This window comes from Eleginops maclovinus, chromosome 23 (genome assembly GCF_036324505.1).
Source record: "Eleginops maclovinus isolate JMC-PN-2008 ecotype Puerto Natales chromosome 23, JC_Emac_rtc_rv5, whole genome shotgun sequence".
Classification (NCBI taxonomy): Eukaryota; Metazoa; Chordata; class Actinopteri; order Perciformes; family Eleginopidae; genus Eleginops; species Eleginops maclovinus.
The window spans coordinates 25,083,152-25,101,532 of record NC_086371.1 but is presented as its reverse complement, the minus strand read 5'-3'; the positions used below and the strand labels follow the sequence as shown (position 1 = coordinate 25,101,532).

Sequence of the window (18,381 nt, the reverse complement as noted above, 5' to 3'; positions counted from 1 at the left end):
CCTGTAAAACTTCACCAAAGTACCTTGCAGTCACTGAGAAAGCTTTTATCTGAGACTGTTTTGATGGACTCTTTCCTCTTTGTGTTTCAGGAGTGAAGCTGATGAAAGTGGAAAGGCCCAAGGATGCAGAACACTGACATCACAAGCGACCAGATGTGGATAAATGAAAGAGTGATGCATATGGATTATACTTATTGTCATGAATAGCTCTCCCCACTCAAAACGTATCAATATTTATCTGAACAGAATTTTATAGGTTATGTTCATCAAGCAACACACTCAACTGACAGGAAAAGAGATTTAAACTCACATAGGGACTAAAATACTAAACTGTAGCTGTCTGCTACTTACCTTACTGTGCTCCAACTCTGTGTACGAGCCGTGGTTGCCTTGTGCATCAAAGTATAAGTATGCATTTCCTCCCTGCAACACTCCCTTTTCAGCAGACACACTTTTGACAAGCAGGAAGCTGGTCCGGTCACAGAACGCTCTGAGACTCAGTCAGTTTAACGAGGATCTAAAATTTGACCTCACACTGTGGACATCACTGCAGGTGAAGCAGCTCATTCATTTAGCATCTTCTTTAACAATAGATATAACTATACTTTAAAGACCATAATATCTGAAATTATGACAACTAATAAAAATACATTTAAATATTTTATAAATATATTACCCCGCTGTAATTTCTTACAAACCACACATTGATGCAACAGACTGATATACATTGTAAGAACAGATAATCAAAGGCCACAGTACACTTTTATAATGAAACACATTGAAGGGCCACTAGAGTGACTTAATATCCCACCTCTTTAAGGTAGGGACTTTTGAGACAGATTTTATAGAAAATGTTGTTACAGTAAAAGGTGAGATATATCCACTTTTAGGATACATCCTCACTCCCATTATGCAAAGCAAAGTTCTACTGGGATTATGCGTAGCATCCACACTGCTCTAAGTTTTACAACCCCTGAAACTGAAGATTTGAGAAGGATCCTGACACTGTTTTAGCCGATGTTTAAGAGACAGAGACAGCGGAGTGAGAGGAGTGATTGCGAACACAGATTGTGACTTATTGTAACACCCTACGGTTACCTCAGTAAATATTCAACCCATTCTTTCTTCTGATCATTGACATGAAAATGGCATTGTTCTAATGGACAAATCAGGATAAAGTTGAATGTGTTTTAGACCATTTGGTCCGTCTCAGCAACACATTAACACAAGTCAGATGTTTCACTAACTCACTAATACTCGTAATGCTAAACAGGTTTGTTAGCTGTGTACATATCTCATTTTGGCTAAATAAACAATGTTTTTAAGCCCTACACATTTGAAGGCACAAGTGTTGACCCATCCTTAAGGAAGTAAAACTTTGATTTGTAACCGCACACTTTTAAAAGATTGTTGTGGATGAGAGGAAACATGGAGTCAGACGTAGGCTATGGTAAGCAGCCTTGTAACTGCACTTGAACATTAAAATGGGTTTTTGCCCACTGAATATGTCTTAATGTGTGTGAGATGAATGGTGAGGAGTGTTACTATAGACAGAGCTCATTTCTGAACACACTTACATTAATGGGCATGCATCAGTCCAGAATATACTGGATTCACTGGGTTTCCCTTGTTGCACCTTGATCCTAGGAACATCCCTGCCTGATAATTAAGGGATAGTAATTTGGTTTTGAGTGCAAGACCTAGGCTGAAAATGAAACATTGGCATGGAAACGTTTTCACTCGTTTCTTTTTCCTGCATTCAATCTTTATGCCAACTTAAACACATTGTGGACGTTTTCTCACGGACACGGTACCTGATGTGGTCTGTGCTATCTGACAGAGGGAAAAACCAAACAATCATATCTCCCAAAATGTTTTACACAATGTTATGGTTAAAGCAAATGTTTACCAGAGCGATGTTGTAACTGTAAACAACGACTACTTTTTGAAAGCACAGAGTGCGCAGGTACAAGGTCAGTCTAATGTTCCGTACACTACTTCTTTAGCAGAGGTCTGTCTGCTAGATGTTGCTTAAAGCACACCTCCACATGACTGAAAGAGCAGGAAGTCTCTTTGGATCTGTCTTTAGGTCAGTCAGTTGACCACACATATGTCCAGTATACAGAACTTGGCTCTACAGGTGGGGCAGGGGACTCTGCTGGACAACCAGGTCTCGGGTCTTTGCTGGTCTTGCCGGCTGGCAAACCATCTACCCAGACAGGACAGGCACCACATGGGTCTGCAGAAACACTGCTGGCACTCGGACTCTGTATCAGCTCCTGTAACACACAGCATCACAGGAGAGTCACAACCCAATGATATACACTCAAAAGCTAACAACAACAACAACAACAAAGGAGCTGGAGAAATAAGGGCAGGGATAAACAGGTCTATGTGCACAGGGCATGGGAACATTACTTGGCTAAGACACACACACACTCTCATTCTTTAACTGTCCTGTTATCCTCAGATTGACTTAACACCCTTTATCCTCAGGGATCATTTTGATCCCAGCCGTTTAAACCTCAAGAAAATGATCTATCTCACTTTTCTACCAAAATGTATGTTTCTGGTGATGTAGGTTTCCTTGTTGACTCCCTAAATAACCATTTAAACCCCAACCTTCCCCCCCACCGACCCTTTTATACATCGCAAATATAAAGCGCCACAGGGATGACGTATTTCTGTAGGCTGACCCGGACGTAAGCTGCACATGGGTTCCCTCGACAAAAAAGCAATGTGATTTCTTCATAGGCTTTTGGAATATTGTAAAAAATGCGTCCTCAACAACTTCTGTAGTCCTATTCAGCCACTTGTTTACTTGTTTAATTTCCTAAGGGATAAATAAAGCGTTCTGATCTCTCCTCACCTTCTGTGTGGCAGAGCCGGACCAGCTTGGTGTTGGCTGGTACCTGCATACAGCCGATACAGGGTTCTACCTCCTGTGGAGAGACAACACCCCCCTGTATAAGGTTGCATTGGCAGGATATTAGCACAGCAGTTGCATACACACACAAACAGTAGTGTACCTGTCCACTGGGGAGTGTGTATGGGTGATTGAGATCCACCTGAGCCCTAAAGGTTTCCAGGAAGAGTTCGGTCATGGTTTGGTGGATCACTACATTGGCAGAGTTTCTGATGGGAGCATGGAGCTTCTCCCTGAGCTCTGCATACTCTGTCGAGATTAGCCTGGAAACAGTGAAAAAGTGATTTTTAGTTACACAAACACACACACTCCAACACGCACTCACGCACACACACACACCTGATATCGAAGGGTCTGACAGCCGGGTTGATGCTGCCCACAGTCAGTGTGAGGATCTGTGCAGGGGAGGCGGAGTCTGGAGTCAGCTGGTGCTGGCGAGAATCTGTCACTGTCACATGACATTCCATCTGTAAGGCCATGTAGACATGATAGGTGGTCACCTGCAGAAGCCAGAGAGGATCAACCATGTGGATCAAATATGTTTCTTATTATTTATTGTTTTGCAAGAATTGTAACAATACCGTCAACATTGAAACTGAACACCAACCGCCTGAGACAGGTAGGAGAGTTGCACATTTCAGAATGGTTTACTGAAGTCTTCATTTAGATCAGGGGTGTCCAAACTGTTGCAACTGAGGGCCACATACAGAAAACATACAAAGGGCTGGGCCCCTCACTAAAGGTGAGGTATATTGCCTCTTAAGTTAAGTTAGAAGTTAGCAAAACCAATCAAATGTAGGTGTAGGTATGCTTCATACTTGAATATGCTTTATGAAAACACAGCCTCCATCTCAGCTCTCCGTAGGGTTTACTTTATTGTGTTACTCAAAGGGTTGGCAGCTCATCCCTTACAACAGAAGTCTCAGATTGACTATAATAATTGTAAATATGAAGGGTGTACTCCAAGCTTGTTATGTAAATAAGTTATTAGGCTTTTTTATCAACTTATATTTGTTAGAAAAGGTTTTCAACTTTAATTGACTGAATATATTTGAAAAGTGGGCTTATTAACACATGAATACCTGTTTACATATATATTAAGAAGTACAATATAAGAAAAGCACAAGGCCAATTCAAAATTGACAACAGGCCGCATTTGGCCCCTGGGCCATAGTTTGGACACCCCTGATTTAGATGAACTTGTATTGAAGCCCAAGCTTGTGTGAATAATTGGCCAAATGGGCTAAGCCATTTTTTAACTATTGTTTACAAAGGCTATAATGCTAATTAATGCAACTAATGCTAATTGTGCAAATTGCCCAACATATACAAGTTAGCATCCGGTTTCTATGTGCTGGAGACCTGTAATCTACATCTCTAACATAAAGAAGCATGAGTGAATGTAAATACAATTACCTAGCTCTAAACAGCAGAGAAATGACTCCTTTAGCACTCCCCCAGGTGAGCCACTGTGATATGGTCTGGGCAGTGGCCTCTCAGTAGAATAATTTCCACGCATCTATAGTAATCCACAAATACCAGCATTTATTTTCAAACTCCTGGGCAAAGGCCACATTTGATCCAGCCCGATCATTTCCAAAGGTCGATCCACAATGGTTCGCTGAAGCTGCCACCCCCTTTGCCGCTTTCGGGTTTGTACTTATGTTAAATCTGACTGTTTTGTACCAACTCTTTGACCTGTTCGCTCAGTTTGGAACATTGTCATCTTCATCCAGCAGAGCATTTACTGCAATGATGCACCTACCCCCAATCACATCCAACGCCTAGACAACAAGGAGCAAAGGGGGCCACAGCTGGAAGAGTGAGGCGCTGGACTTTTAAACTACTCTGTGTGGTACAGTGGATCTGGGAGGGAGTAACACTTCAGTGTCTCGTTTCTTTTGCAGCTTGTTTCAGAGTGCGCTGGTCCTTCTGCCTCATTACCACCAGAGGGCAGAGTTTCTCCATAGAAATCCTCTCCCACTCAGAGCCATCTGTAATTAGTTTGATAAAGTATTCATTTATCAATAAACAACCTTTGTTTTCCATTCGTTAAGGGGTTCTCTGTTCCTTGTTAGAGATGTCCCTTCTGTGTGTTGATACATTTGGATGTGCAGACACCACTAGTTTTTATTGTGAGGTTTGTTTTGCCTTGTTATTGTTTGTCCTCCCATCTGGGATGCCACTTTTTATGTTGATGATGTTTAAGTCGTTGGGTGCTGGTCTAGCCTGACAATTTGAATATTTGGAGTCTGGTCAAACCCTATAAAGAGTACATGTAACAAAATAAAAAGTATAAATCACACCCCTTTTGCAATAATTCTCATTCAGACCTAGTTAAAGCCACAGCCCTAAACAAATCACAAAACACCTCTTTAAATACAAAAGAATATACTGAAAGTTCTGGTATCACTTAGTCCACTGTGGGAGAAATGTGTGAATTAATTAAACAGATTCTGCCAGAAAATAATATCAAAGTATAATCCATAAAAAAGTAGATATCAGGATTTTTCAGTAGAAATTTGATTCTAATAAACCCCTCTGTTTCAGCCCTGTTCCAAAAGTTCTGATTCTGTGTCTGTAGCTTTAAATGCTAATGAGCTGCTGCTGGCCACGCCCCCTGTCAAATGATTGGTTAAAAAAACAGACTACCCTGATAAAGGATTCATAAAGGGTTTATAATTGGGTTATTAATGAGGATGTAAACAGTTCATTACTCATTAAGAACCATTTATAAACCACTTCTAACATAGTTTTCATACATCAACACAGGCTCACTATTTGGCAAGATGACTAAGCCTTATATCGGCTACCAGCTTAATTCTACTTCATCAGCCAGCATCCTTGGTATCTGTTGTTCACTGATTCTCCCCCATCCATCTTGATGTTTGGTTTACCTATTGTCTTATAAAAGCTTATAAATGATTAATAAAGTGTTCACAACCTAACTAATAAATGAATTACAAACTATTCATAAACCGTTTATAAGGGTAGTCTTATTGTCAAGTGGTTCCAAACAACACAATGGTGCTCTAGGAGGAGATCCAGGTGATAAGGTGGATGGTTAGGGGACACATGTTTATGTAGAAAAGACATGAAATGGTGGATTTTGCATTATAGGTGACCTTAAAATAATATAGAGGGTTAGTGAACTCAGTGAAGTCAGGTCAAGTCGGAGGTCAAGGCCAGGAATTGCTGCTGTGTCCAAACTTTCCCTGTGCCAAATGGACTCAATGTGTATCGCCATGGGGATGAGATTTTCATGTAAGGGTCAACCTTAATGAAGAACTGCGGATGAAGCCTTATTGATCAGATCAGATCAAATGACGTCACCCAGCTGGGCGGGCATTTACTCACCTTTAACACCCAGCTGTCAGTGACGATCACTCTGGCTCCAGGGGCCCCTGTAGCAAACTTGTCGATGCGTCTGAACTCATCGTTGACGCTGGTTGCCACAGAGCCCCAGCCCGAGTGAGGAGGCTGTATGTGGGACTGCAGGGCCCGGCTGATTGGATGGTTGTGCCAGCGACGACGGGCCCAGTAGATGACTAGTGTCCAGCTGGTCAACTGGATGCACAGTGAGAGAAGGAGGAATGCTCTCCAGCTGTCACTCACCTGGTGAAACAAAACAGGCCAACATATCTGAGACCAGAGATGCAGTCTGAGGACGCTGCTCCATATGACACCAGGAGCAGGAGATATGCAGGCTAAAGATTGTACATTGAATTGCTGAAGCAGAAACAAAACAACCTCTTAAAGCATTGTTTGATAAAATCCCTAACTTTTGTTATTACCGGCAAAACATACGATTATAAAAAAAAAAAATATTGCCACAAAGAATATCATTAAATAAATACAAATGTCTAAATGAATAATAAAATCTAATAGGGGTGTCAAAGTTAACGTGTTAATTGCGCTAATAATCTGAATCTGTAGAGTAACTAAAAGCTGTCAGATGTAGTGGAGCAAATATAAAATATTGGCATCTAAAATGTAGCTGGGTAGAAGTTAAAAATAGCATTAAATTAAATTACTCAAGATTTTACTTAAGTGCAATACTTAAGTAAATGCACTTGGCTTTGTGGCTACAGATTGCAGTCGGATAACCTTAAAGTAAAATAAACTTTGTTTTGAATTGTAGCTGTTATAATGCATATACATTTTGCAGAAAAGTAATCATATTGTCCGCTCCCATTTTGATAAATGGATTGAAAAACTTGAAAAATACCTATTTTAGAATAGATAAAAAATGTGCGATTATTTTGCGATTGATCTCAAGGTAACTATGGAAATCATGTGATTAATTGCTATTAATATCGTAATTGATTGACAGCCCGAAAAATCTGAATCAGAATACCCTCATTAACCCCACAGAGGGGACATTTACAAAAGTTACAGCAAAGAGCCAAAGACAGCTTAAAATCTCTCCAGAAGCATGCATAAAAAAAAGAAAAGATATCAATGCATATTGATATTAAAGGGGAAAAAACATTTAAAATGTAAACTAATTTAAATATTCATACAAATATATAACTTAAAATGGTTGATGGAGTAATACTAATACCTACATCAACAAGCAGCGATGGGCGCCGCCTCGCACATTCACATGCATTGGTGATGCTTGAGGGACGGCGGTTGAGGCAGGGGGCACATTTCTTATTGCATGGGGAGTCATTTGCCCGAAATGCAATAGATATTACTAACATTGCACCACTTCCTGTGTCCACTACTTGGCATTAGAGAAAAAGCGCTTAATTTATGTTAATGTGGATCTAGACCATATTGTCATTTCATGAAAATTAGTCAACACAGAAATATGACAACTATAAGGTCAATCTTTAGTCTGAATAATGGGATATTAAACTGTTGGCCAAAGGGTAATGCCTGTTTTCCGACTGATACGAGTGTGTTCTGCAGACAGACATTAGAGGCAGGCTGACCTGGTGAATGGATCCCAGGTTCTTTTCTGGAGCAGCGATGCACATTCCCAAATAGTAACCTGCAGAGATGACACTGATTAGTTCCAGGGTTAGGAACAAACACACACACACACACACACACACACACACACACACACACACACACACACACACACACACACACACACACACACACACACACACACACACACACACACACGTTATTGTATCTAAGCACACATGACGCTATCAGGTCCTGTTTTCGGTTTGTGAATGACCGTGGCTAAAGTATAAAATGGAATGTAGTTTAAACCAAACCAACCAATGAGTTTGTTCATTTGATATATTCTGATATATAGCTGTACTGCAGGTAAACTGTGAGTGACTTCAGTATTTGTCAGTGACGCAACATTATTATTATTCACTAGGCTGTCAGGAGGCTGAACTCTCTCCCCTCCCTGTATATGTGTTTGTATATTGTGTATGTATATGTAATCTTTTTTAACATTTTTATATCGACGGGATTGTGGGCAATAGTATTTCACTCCCTCTGTCCTAACACACAAACTGACAGATTGACAATAAAGTTGACTTTGATCTAGTCAAATGTTGAGCACCCTGAAGTTAGATGTTAGAAATGTAAAGTGCGGGTCCCCAGCACATAGAAACTGCCGGATGCTAACTTGCATATGTTGGACAATTTGCAGAATCAGCATAAGTAGTTATGAATGGCATTATAGCCTATGCAAACAATAGTTTAAAAATGGCTTGGCTGATTTGGACAATTTTGGAGTTGTTTGAGGGATTAATGAGTCCATTTCTGACATTTTTAGGATCGCAAATGGCAGTTTTAACCAGAAAGTGGCCAAATCTGTACTCTCGGTGGGCTAATTTTCACTACCATGAGTAGTGCAATCATTAGATATAGTGAGCATTATTATGAACATTATTGTCTCTACTGTGGACAATTATTCATTCTCAATAACCCCTAAACCACTCCAGAATTGTCCAATTCAGCCAATCCATATTTGAACTATTGTCCACATTGGCTATAATGGTAATTCTTGCCAATTGCCCAACATGTGCAAGTTAGCTTTCAGCAATTTCTATGAGTTTGGGACCCCTACTATACATTTCTAACATCAAACTTTGGGGTCCTCAACATTTCCGGGTTCACTATATGACTCTCTGAGCTGCATATAGCAGCACTGCAGGTAAACTGTGTGTGAGTAACTGCTTCTGTATTTGTCAGTAACGCGACATTTAAGCGAGATTGGCTCGCTCATTTCCCACTGATTTTGTGTCTGAATGTTAGATGTCACCTAAAGGCAGTGCAGAGTGAACCAGTAAGGTAATGCTGGTCCGCCTGACGTGGTACTGAATGAAGCCCACATCTTCACTCCCCAGCCAGGACGAAAACAGATTCTGGATGGTCAAACCGGCGGAACGGAACTCGTTGGGCGTAAACACGAAGCAGAGAGAGAACACGATGTACGCCAGAGTAAAACTTAACTCCGGACTCTCCATTCTTCATCTAGGTCCACCAAATCCACATAGAGAATTATGTGTTCTTTTTCTCTGTCTTCTAGTGTTTCTTCTTCTTCACTGGCAACCACCGTTACAGCTGCATTACCGCCACCTACGGTATTGGAGTGTGGACCTGAGTGATCCACCCACCATCCCCAAAAAGAAACCCCATTTAATTGACTCCGTTTATCTTGAATAATATAATAGTCTTCCTGACCCAATGTCTAATTCGGTTATTCAATCAACAGCAATCTTCCTGGTTTCTCTATTTGCCACAATACAGAACTATACTTTCCCTCGATGTGTTCACATAGTCCTGATGTTTTCCTACTAAATGTAATGTTTTGTTCAGTCGTGTATATCCTAGATAATCTTGTTAATACAGTATCTTCTTCTGGCTGCAATGCATAAAGGTTTCCTCCTGTGTTTCCTGTGTTGTCACTCCTTGAAGACATTTCTTTTTATTATTTATTCACTCATGTTTGAGAGACTGCCTGGCTAATGTGTCTACATTTCAATGTTATCTCAATAGTTCTAATCCTTAATCTGCATAGTGTTTCATAAATGTCATTGGATGTAAATGACTGAAGTGACATTGTTGCTGCACATGAATCAGAGCAAAGAATCATCTTTTTGATTTGCATCTCTTCTATCCAGTGCAATGCTGCTGCCATCCTCTCAACTCTCTGTTGGTATAGTAAATGCACAGCCTGTGTTCCCTGTGTTAGGATCTTTTGACCCATCGGTATATACTGGGGCATATGACTGGTTTACTGGTTGTAATCGTTCTTCAACCAAAGCTGCGATGTCGCCAAGACCTTTTTGCCGCTTCATTTTCTCCAGAAAATTAAACTTTGTGAACATTGAGGGAAACAGCCAGGGTGGCGTACTGGTAGAACTGTAGGTTTAAAACTTTCCCCGTACAATGCTTAGCTTCTCTCTCACTAATCCATGCCAAACATGTTATCTTTGTCTCACAACATATGAGAAGTACCTTGGTTGGATGAGGATCTTCTGTCGAAGGTTTGCCCAATAATGTTTTCTTCACTGCTAACTAAATGTGTAATGGCATTTCCCCCCTCCAACCTGGAGAGCTGACACAGGTGTCGTTTGAAAGCACCACAGCAAAGTCTCAAAGGTGGTATTACATCCAACTTTTAAAATGCGGTTTTTGTTTTTTTTTGCAGCTGAACAATACACTCCATAATCCATAATCAAACACTGATTTTATCAACGACACATACATGTTTTTATAGCAGATCTGCTGGCTCCCCATGTTGATCCTGTCAAACCTCTCATTACATTCAATATCTTTTTACACTTAGTTTTTATTTTAGTAATATGATCATTCCATGTTAATTTCTCATCCAACCACATACCTAAATATCTGAACACTTTCACTTGTTCTATCCTTTGCCCATACATCTGTACGGAGTAACAATCCTTCTTTTCCTTGTGAATAATACTGTTTTAGTTTTATTAATGGAAAACTTGAATCCACTTCACTACCAGCCTGTTGTCTCTTTTATGTGATGGGGGGTCTTTCCTCTTTTCCACAGAGCCCCATCGTCAGCCATCAATGACCGTCCGATATTTCCTTATACCTGTGAAAAAACGTCATGTATCGTAATGGAAAAGAATATTGGACTAATAATTCTTCCCTGAGGTTTTCCATTTTCTACATAATATCCTGATACTGCTGCCCTGTTTGTCACTTTAATTAATCTATCAAATAAAAAGAATTTAACCAATTATATGTTTTACTATTATCAGCATATTTCATTGAATAAATAATCCTTCCTTCCAAACCATATCATATGCCTTTTCCAAATTAAAAAACACTGGATCAAAGGTCACAGGCATTCTGTTTTTGCCTGATCATTGACTAAATTTGATAAAAGGATCTATCCTTTGTAATCCTGTATATTTCTGTATGAGTCCCTTCTATGTCAGAAATGATGCTACATAGCAGGTTATTGTTTATTTAGCTGTTGGATGGGATAGTGTGCAAATAAATGCAAGAAAAAAGACTTAAAACGTGTAAATTAAGGTTTTAAATAAACATAGTTACAATTGGAATCGGTTGCCAAGCAACAGTTGTAAAGCTCCGTTCGTGTTGGTGGGCGGGGCTTAGCGATCGCTGTTGCTTTGATCTATGACGTCACGATCAAGATTGCTTTGGGCTTTGAAGATCAGACATAGATGTTCAGAATGACGTCAGTATATTTTCCTGCAAAGGGAGCAGTTCCTCCCTGTCAGTCAGTCTTCTGGTTCTTACCTACAGATCAGTTTGTTCAATTTAGTACTCCACACAGCATTGCAAATAATCCACATTAGTCTTTGAATATCAGGACATTTAAATACAATCCACATTATTTTAGACATTGTAAGATATTTCACAATAATCCACATCCTTTTTAAAATATCTAGATATTTAAAAATCATTAATAACATTATTGTTTAAATAGCTGGTTAGTGCATTAATACAGTTATAATGACCATGAGCAAACAACAGGGAGAAATGCCAGATCTCAGAGTGACTCTGTTCCTTATTATTGAGCCCTTTATTAAAGGGATGACAGGAGATCAGTGGCTTCTGTTAAGATCAGGCACACCTGATGACGCCACCTTAATCGTAGTGGCAGATCTTGTACTGGAGATTGTGACGTCCCTAACTAAGGCCATTTTGTCTGTTCTTATGGGCATGAAGAGGTCCGTCTCTGAGGAGAGCATCAGGTCCAGTCTGGGGGACGCGCTCTCCCAGAGTTTTGCCCAAGCTCTGGACGTTCAGAGCCAGATCGAGAACGACAGCTTGGAGCTTTTAACAGCTGTCATTAGCAAAGAGGTGACAGAGAGCGTGAACTCTGCCCTCTCTACCCCAATGCACAATGCTGAGGGCGTTGTTCCCCCCCGCAGGCTCAACGTTATGGTGGAGCACACCTGCACAATGCTGAAGGCATTTTCAGGGAAAATTAGAATTGGGAGATGCCGCCGTAGAACACGTGTTAGGAGATTGGGTCTCGTCCCCGTGGAGGAACCATTGGTGGATAAAAAGGAGTCCAGATCTGCGTCACCGCTCTCAGTGATTTCCTTCCTACTAGGAAGCCAGGGGCAGAGTTCCTCAGGGGACTCAGTCATTGACATCCGGAACCAAAAATCCGTGGAAGAAATCCTTGACCAGGAGGTGAGAAAAATCACCGATCCCGTCCTGGAAGATTTGCATGATGAGGTTTTTGAACTGCTGCAAGAGGAGAGCCATCTGGAGATCGCGAACACCGCGGAGGACATCGCAGTCCTTCTGACCGAGAATGAGGAGAATTTGGAGGAGACGGATGTTGACAAGTCTACCGGTCAACAGAACCAGAAGAGCAAATGCAAGCGGGGCATAAATCTGAAGGTCAAGAACTGCTTGGCAAAGCGTTTTGCCAAGGCTTGGATTCATCGCATGGTGGTGAAGCTCAAAAACAAATTCCACTCAGACCCCAAAGCGGAAACTAAGAAGTCCATGATCTCACTGATGAAAAGTGTAGGCGTTCTTCTCGAAACTGAGGGAGGTGAACAGGGGGGAAAAGAAATTAGTATCTCTAAAAGGTTCAAGGACAGCTCCAGTGTCAAGCACGTAGTGTTTACTCAGGCACTAATCGACATGTTGTACAGACATGTAGCTAGTGGTATGTCACAGAGTGATTTCCCGCAGCCTGCTAGGCACTCGTCTGTCGGGACGTTGGCCATTCCTCAGGCGCATGCCGCCATGCACGCGGAAATCCGCAATCAGTCGTGGCGTTTTGTGTCACTGATGAGCTGGTTTGTGAACACTCAGGTCGGCACCCAGAGTCAAAGGGTCCAACAGGCCATCATGGGGCCTTACGCTCCGTTTCAGTCAGAGGCCTTGGTTAAGAGGGTCGAGGCTTTGGAGCCAGCCTCGGTTTGTAAGGAGACAACTGCCAATCGTTTGAAGGACGACGTAGACAGAAAGCGGGATTTGAATAGAGTCTTTGTTCAGATTTTTGTGGAGAAGCTCGTGACACGAGCCTTCAAGAAATCTAAAGTGACCCACACTCTTGTGGACCTCGGGGGCATCATTCAGAGCCTCTTTGATAGCATTTGGGCTGCAGTGGAGGGCGTGGACTTTAAAACCACCCCAACAACCTTCGCTGACCTTGACAAGACTGTTTACCAGCTCTTGTGCAAGAATGAGGGCTCTCCAGATATGGTCCTGGCCCTTTTGGCTTTAAAGGACCCACGAACTGGAGGTTTTATTGCCTGGTCCGTCAAAAATCACCTGCTAGAACCTCCTCAAATGTGTTGCCCCATCTGCAGATTATTTAGGTCTGTTGGAAAAGTCATCTCCAACATCTGCAGGAGCGTTCAGTAAGTGAACTGTGACGCAGGGTTTCTCCAGGTTTTCCCGCATTTTAGCATTTAACTGCAAACGATGAAAAACTGTAGCGGGTGGTATCTAGGGCATATTAAGGGTAGATTGCCACGGGTCTTTTTTCCTTCCAAATCCACACGGGGTTTCCTCCGAGTGCAACATCTGCTTCGGTTTGCCCGCACTGATTGCAGATTTCTGCAATCAAGTAAAAAAAAAACATTTAATTTCCGTTTGGAAGGAAAAAATGTCCAGGGTCTTGTTCCCTTCAAATTAGGGGCGGGGGGGGGGGGTTGATTTAATTAAAAATAACTGTTACATTTCTTAGAGTTATGGATAAATACATTAGAGACAAAAGTGTCAAGGACGAAATTAAGAAATCAGGAACATTTGATGTAGAATTGAAATGCCACACCAGATAATTGAGAACATTAATGCTATGTATTAACTAACATGTATTACAGTGGTATGCAAAAGTTTGGGCACCCCTTAGGAAAACCACTGCATCAGTTTGTCACTTGCTGAGCTTTTGAAGCAGCAACTTCATTTTAACATATGTTATACCTTATGGTAACAGAAACATCTCAGTAGTGAAATAACTTTTATTGGTCAAACAGAAACATGTTTATGTGCATTCAAACAAAAATAGGCATGTGCATAAATTTGGGCACCCCTAAGAAATAATTCCATTAATATTTCGTATTGCCTCCTTTTGCTGCAATAACGGCCTGTAGACGCCTCCTGTAGCCACAGACAAGTCCCTTAAGCCTGGCAGGTGGTATTTTGGCCCATTCTTCCACACAAAACGTCTCCAGTTCAGTCAGGTTTCTTGGCCTCCGTGCATGGACAGCCTTCTTCAAATAAATCTATACATTTTCAATGATGTTAAGGTCTGGGGACTGGGATGGCCATTCCAGAACATTGTACCTGTGCTTCTGCATGAATTCCTTGGTGGATTTTGATCGGTGCTTAGGATCATTGTCCTGCTGAAAAATCCAACCCCGGCGTAGCTTCAACTTTGTGACTGACTCTAGAACATTCTTGTCAAGAATCTCCTGGTACTGTAAGGAATTCATGTGGCCCTCAACTTTAACAAGTTTTCCAGTACCTGTGCTAGCCACACAGCCCCATAACATGATAGATCCTCCACCAAATTTTACAGTGGGCAACAAGTTCTTTTCATTGAATGCAGTGTGTTTTTTTCGCCATGCATACCTGTTCATGTTATGACCAAATAACTCAATCTTGGTCTCATCTGAGCACAGTATTTTGTTCCAAAATGCTTCTGGCTTGTCCAGATGTGCTTTTGCATACCTCATGCGACTCTTCTTGTGATTAACACTCAGGAAAGGCTTTTTGCACATCACCCTTCCAATGAGCTCTTCCTGGTGCAAAGTACGCTGGATTGTGGAACGGTGAACAACTACACCATCAGCAGCCAGATGTTGTTGTAGTTCTCTGGAGGTGGTCTGTGGCTTCTCTGTGACCATTTTCACCATCCTTCGCCTGTGCCTTTCCCCTATTTTTGTCGGCCTACCACATCTTTCCTTCACACGGACTGTTCCTGTGGCCTTCCATTTCACAACTACGTTTCTGACTGTGGAGACAGACAGTTTAAACCTGTCAGATCATTTTTTGTACCCTTCTCCTAATTTATAATGTTGGATTATCTTAGCTTTCAGGTCAGTGGAGAGTTGTTTTGAGGTCCCCATCTTGCCACTCCCTAAGAAAGAACCTAGGCCAGGCACAGCCAGCTATTACCTATGTTAAATAGCCTTTTTCATGATTGGTTCCACCTGTCTTTGTAATTGAAGGTCTAATGAGCTAATCAAAGCAATTTTGTGCAGCAACCTGTCAGCTATAAATCCGTACAGGTGTTGAAATGAATGCTATTTATAAGGGTGCCCAAACTTTTGCACATCCCATTTTTTGCATTTTATTTTATTATAATAAAACTATGTAATGCTACCCTAAGAATTTTGGTCTGGAAAACACTAAAACGTCTACATCTTTGTAGGAAAACAAATGTTGTTGCTGTGATCTTCTATTATAAAGGAAAAGCAAATTGTCATGAAATCTCAGAGGGGTGCCCAAACTTTTGCATACCACTGTAAATATAAACATCCTAAAGCAGATCCAAAAATAAATTATGAAATAATAATCTGCTCATCTCTATGTATTTTATTTCTTTATGGTTATGACGAATGTCACACGTTTCTAAAGTCTCCTGTTCACTGTGCGCAACTTATAATTGACAATAAAATATTTATATAATGAAATGAACGCAAATGACTCTTGAGAAATTCCTAGAAATTAGGAACATTTAAAGAGGACGAATGTTAATGAACACACAAGATTGTTAAGCATTTACAGTGTACACATTCATTAATTCAAATAAATAGTAATCTGCTCATCTCCATATATTTGACATCTTTATTCTAAAGGTTATGACAGAAAGTTTGTATATCATTTATTGACGGATTTAAATCTGATTTTTACATCTTATTCTCATTTGAAACATGTTGGTGCGCAGTGGAACAGACTATTTCATTCTTAGCAGAAGCAATACGATCATTTCTAAGTCAATAAAATCATTAGAAACTTACATTGGGAGTCAAGTCGTGGGTTTATTTAGTGACCTTCCAGTTCCCAGGCCAAGCCCCTGACCACTTTGCTTAACCACTTTGCCACCACCGCCCCACCTCTTAATACCATCATTATGACATCACAGCTATAGAAACCGTTAATACTGAAGCGCAGTATAACAGGGCGCTGCAACACAGACACAGTATCTGATGTAGCGAGAATGACTGCCGTTACTAAAGCAAGAAACCCAGATAACACAATTCAACAAGTCTCCTTTCACAGCTGCAATATTAGTTTTTAGTTCCAATAACAAGTCCTGTTCTATCGCCATGGGGGGTAATGCTGAAAGTGGAGTCTGTCCAGTCTTATTTCTGGCAAAAACCATCGTGGAGCTCCGTTTCCCTAATATGATAACATTAACATCCATTACTGGACGCATCGCAACCAAGAGACAGAATAGACTATTGGAAATAATTTAAAACATGTTAGAGGGGCCCTGGAGGCACACCACTGGGCAATAGGTCAAAGTATTTGTGCTTTCCAGCAGATTAAACACACACACACACACACACACACACACACACACACACACACACACACACACACACACACACACACACACATGAAAATCCCAATTACAAATTCAAATCAAATTGGATGGTGGTTTGAAATTCCACTTGGATTCCTAGAGGTGCATCTCAGTCCGGACAGTTTTTGTGCCAGATGGTTTGTGATAAAGAATGCCGGAGCACCGCTCTGGCACCACTACACCCCTGCATAAGGAGCCGTACACATGCCGCGTTTTTTGCGTGGCTGTGTCTTTAGTTTGAACCCTTATGGACAAAACTATAAAATATGACCAGGCTGATTAGGATTCAATTATTGAGGATGATGCCCATTTCTGACATTTTCAGGATCAAAAATGGAACCTATTTGTACTCTCTGTGGTCTGATTTTGACTACCATTGGATATCGAGAGGAAAAAAAGATAGTTATTATATGTACTGTGGACAATTCTTTTTCAAATAAATAGACAATCTGTCCAATCCAAATAATCCAGAGTCTTCTAAATATTCCAAATCGACCCAAAATTAATCAAAATCAGTCCACAGAGAGATATTGGCATTTCCTGTTAAAGCTGACATTTCTGATGTTGAAATGGCAGAAGTGGACTCAGCATACTCAATAACCAGTGTTGTGCGTGAACGAGTTCAAAAGAACGCGTTCATTGAACACGCTCATTTTTTCGTGAACGTTGAACTGAACGCAACACATTTTTCAATAAAGAACTTGAACGTGAATTAGTTCACATTATGTGTCATGAACGGCAGACATCACTGTAAATGAACGTTGGCATTTGTTTTCCATTGAAAACTGTGTGACATCTGTTTTCTCTTTTGAAACGCAACGAGAGAGAAAGTTCCTCCCTCCTGTAGGTGCCGCTTAAATCATGTATCAACGCAGAGATAGTTTTGGCACTGTATGCGCAATGCATTGCGGGCAACGTAGTGTCCGGCTGAGAATAGTTGAGTTGAATAGTTGAAACGTACTGGCTTCCGCACGACGTTACCCATGATGAATTGCAGCAGAGCGGCTTAGGCATAGCAACGCCGAGAGCGCGGAGGGCTGGAGGCTCGAGAGAGAGAGAGAGAGAGAGAGAGAGAGAGAGAGAGAGAGAGAGAGAGAGAGACCAATGACGAGAGTGAGAGAAAGCGCTGCGATTTAAAAAAAAAAAAAACAAGATGGCTAGTGGAAGTGATGGCACGGAGACGGACTCCGATTCTCCTCACGAACATTTAAAACAATTTTACACTCTTGCAAACCAAGACCCCGACGGCAAAAATCTTTCCTTCCTGTGTAAGATGTGTCCACCTGCGCAGCAAAAACAAGTTAGGACATCGACAACGTCCTTCTCGAATTTGAAACGGCACATTGAATTAAAACATCCATCCAGTGTGAATGCAATTCAAGAGTTTTGCTCATTTCATACACACACATAGGTATATATAATATCATATATATCAAATCATATATTCATATTTCCTATTATA

The 18,381-nt window shown here is 41.0% G+C and overlaps 2 protein-coding genes across 3 annotated transcripts in view; one reads left to right on the top strand and one right to left on the bottom strand.

Annotated features, from left to right (window-relative positions):
- The window catches only part of atoh8 (atonal bHLH transcription factor 8), a 15,637-nt gene extending 14,128 nt beyond the window's left edge, over window positions 1-1,509 (top strand). For both annotated transcript variants that reach the window (XM_063876332.1, XM_063876331.1), the window contains one exon: window positions 91-1,509. In XM_063876332.1, coding sequence (XP_063732402.1) covers window positions 91-96 — 6 coding nt within the window. In that variant the 3' untranslated portion in view covers window positions 97-1,509. The remainder of the gene's footprint in view (window positions 1-90) is intronic.
- Window positions 648-9,466, bottom strand: tmem129 (transmembrane protein 129, E3 ubiquitin protein ligase). Its single transcript, XM_063876330.1, has 7 exons — window positions 9,168-9,466; window positions 7,867-7,925; window positions 6,284-6,541; window positions 3,266-3,426; window positions 3,030-3,189; window positions 2,870-2,942; window positions 648-2,279 (listed from the first exon to the last, which is right to left on the bottom strand). Exons 1-7 carry the CDS (start codon window positions 9,370-9,372, stop codon window positions 2,095-2,097), a joined length of 1,101 nt encoding a protein of 366 aa, XP_063732400.1. The 5' UTR covers window positions 9,373-9,466; the 3' UTR covers window positions 648-2,094.
- Between the last annotated feature and the right edge of the window lie 8,915 nt (window positions 9,467-18,381).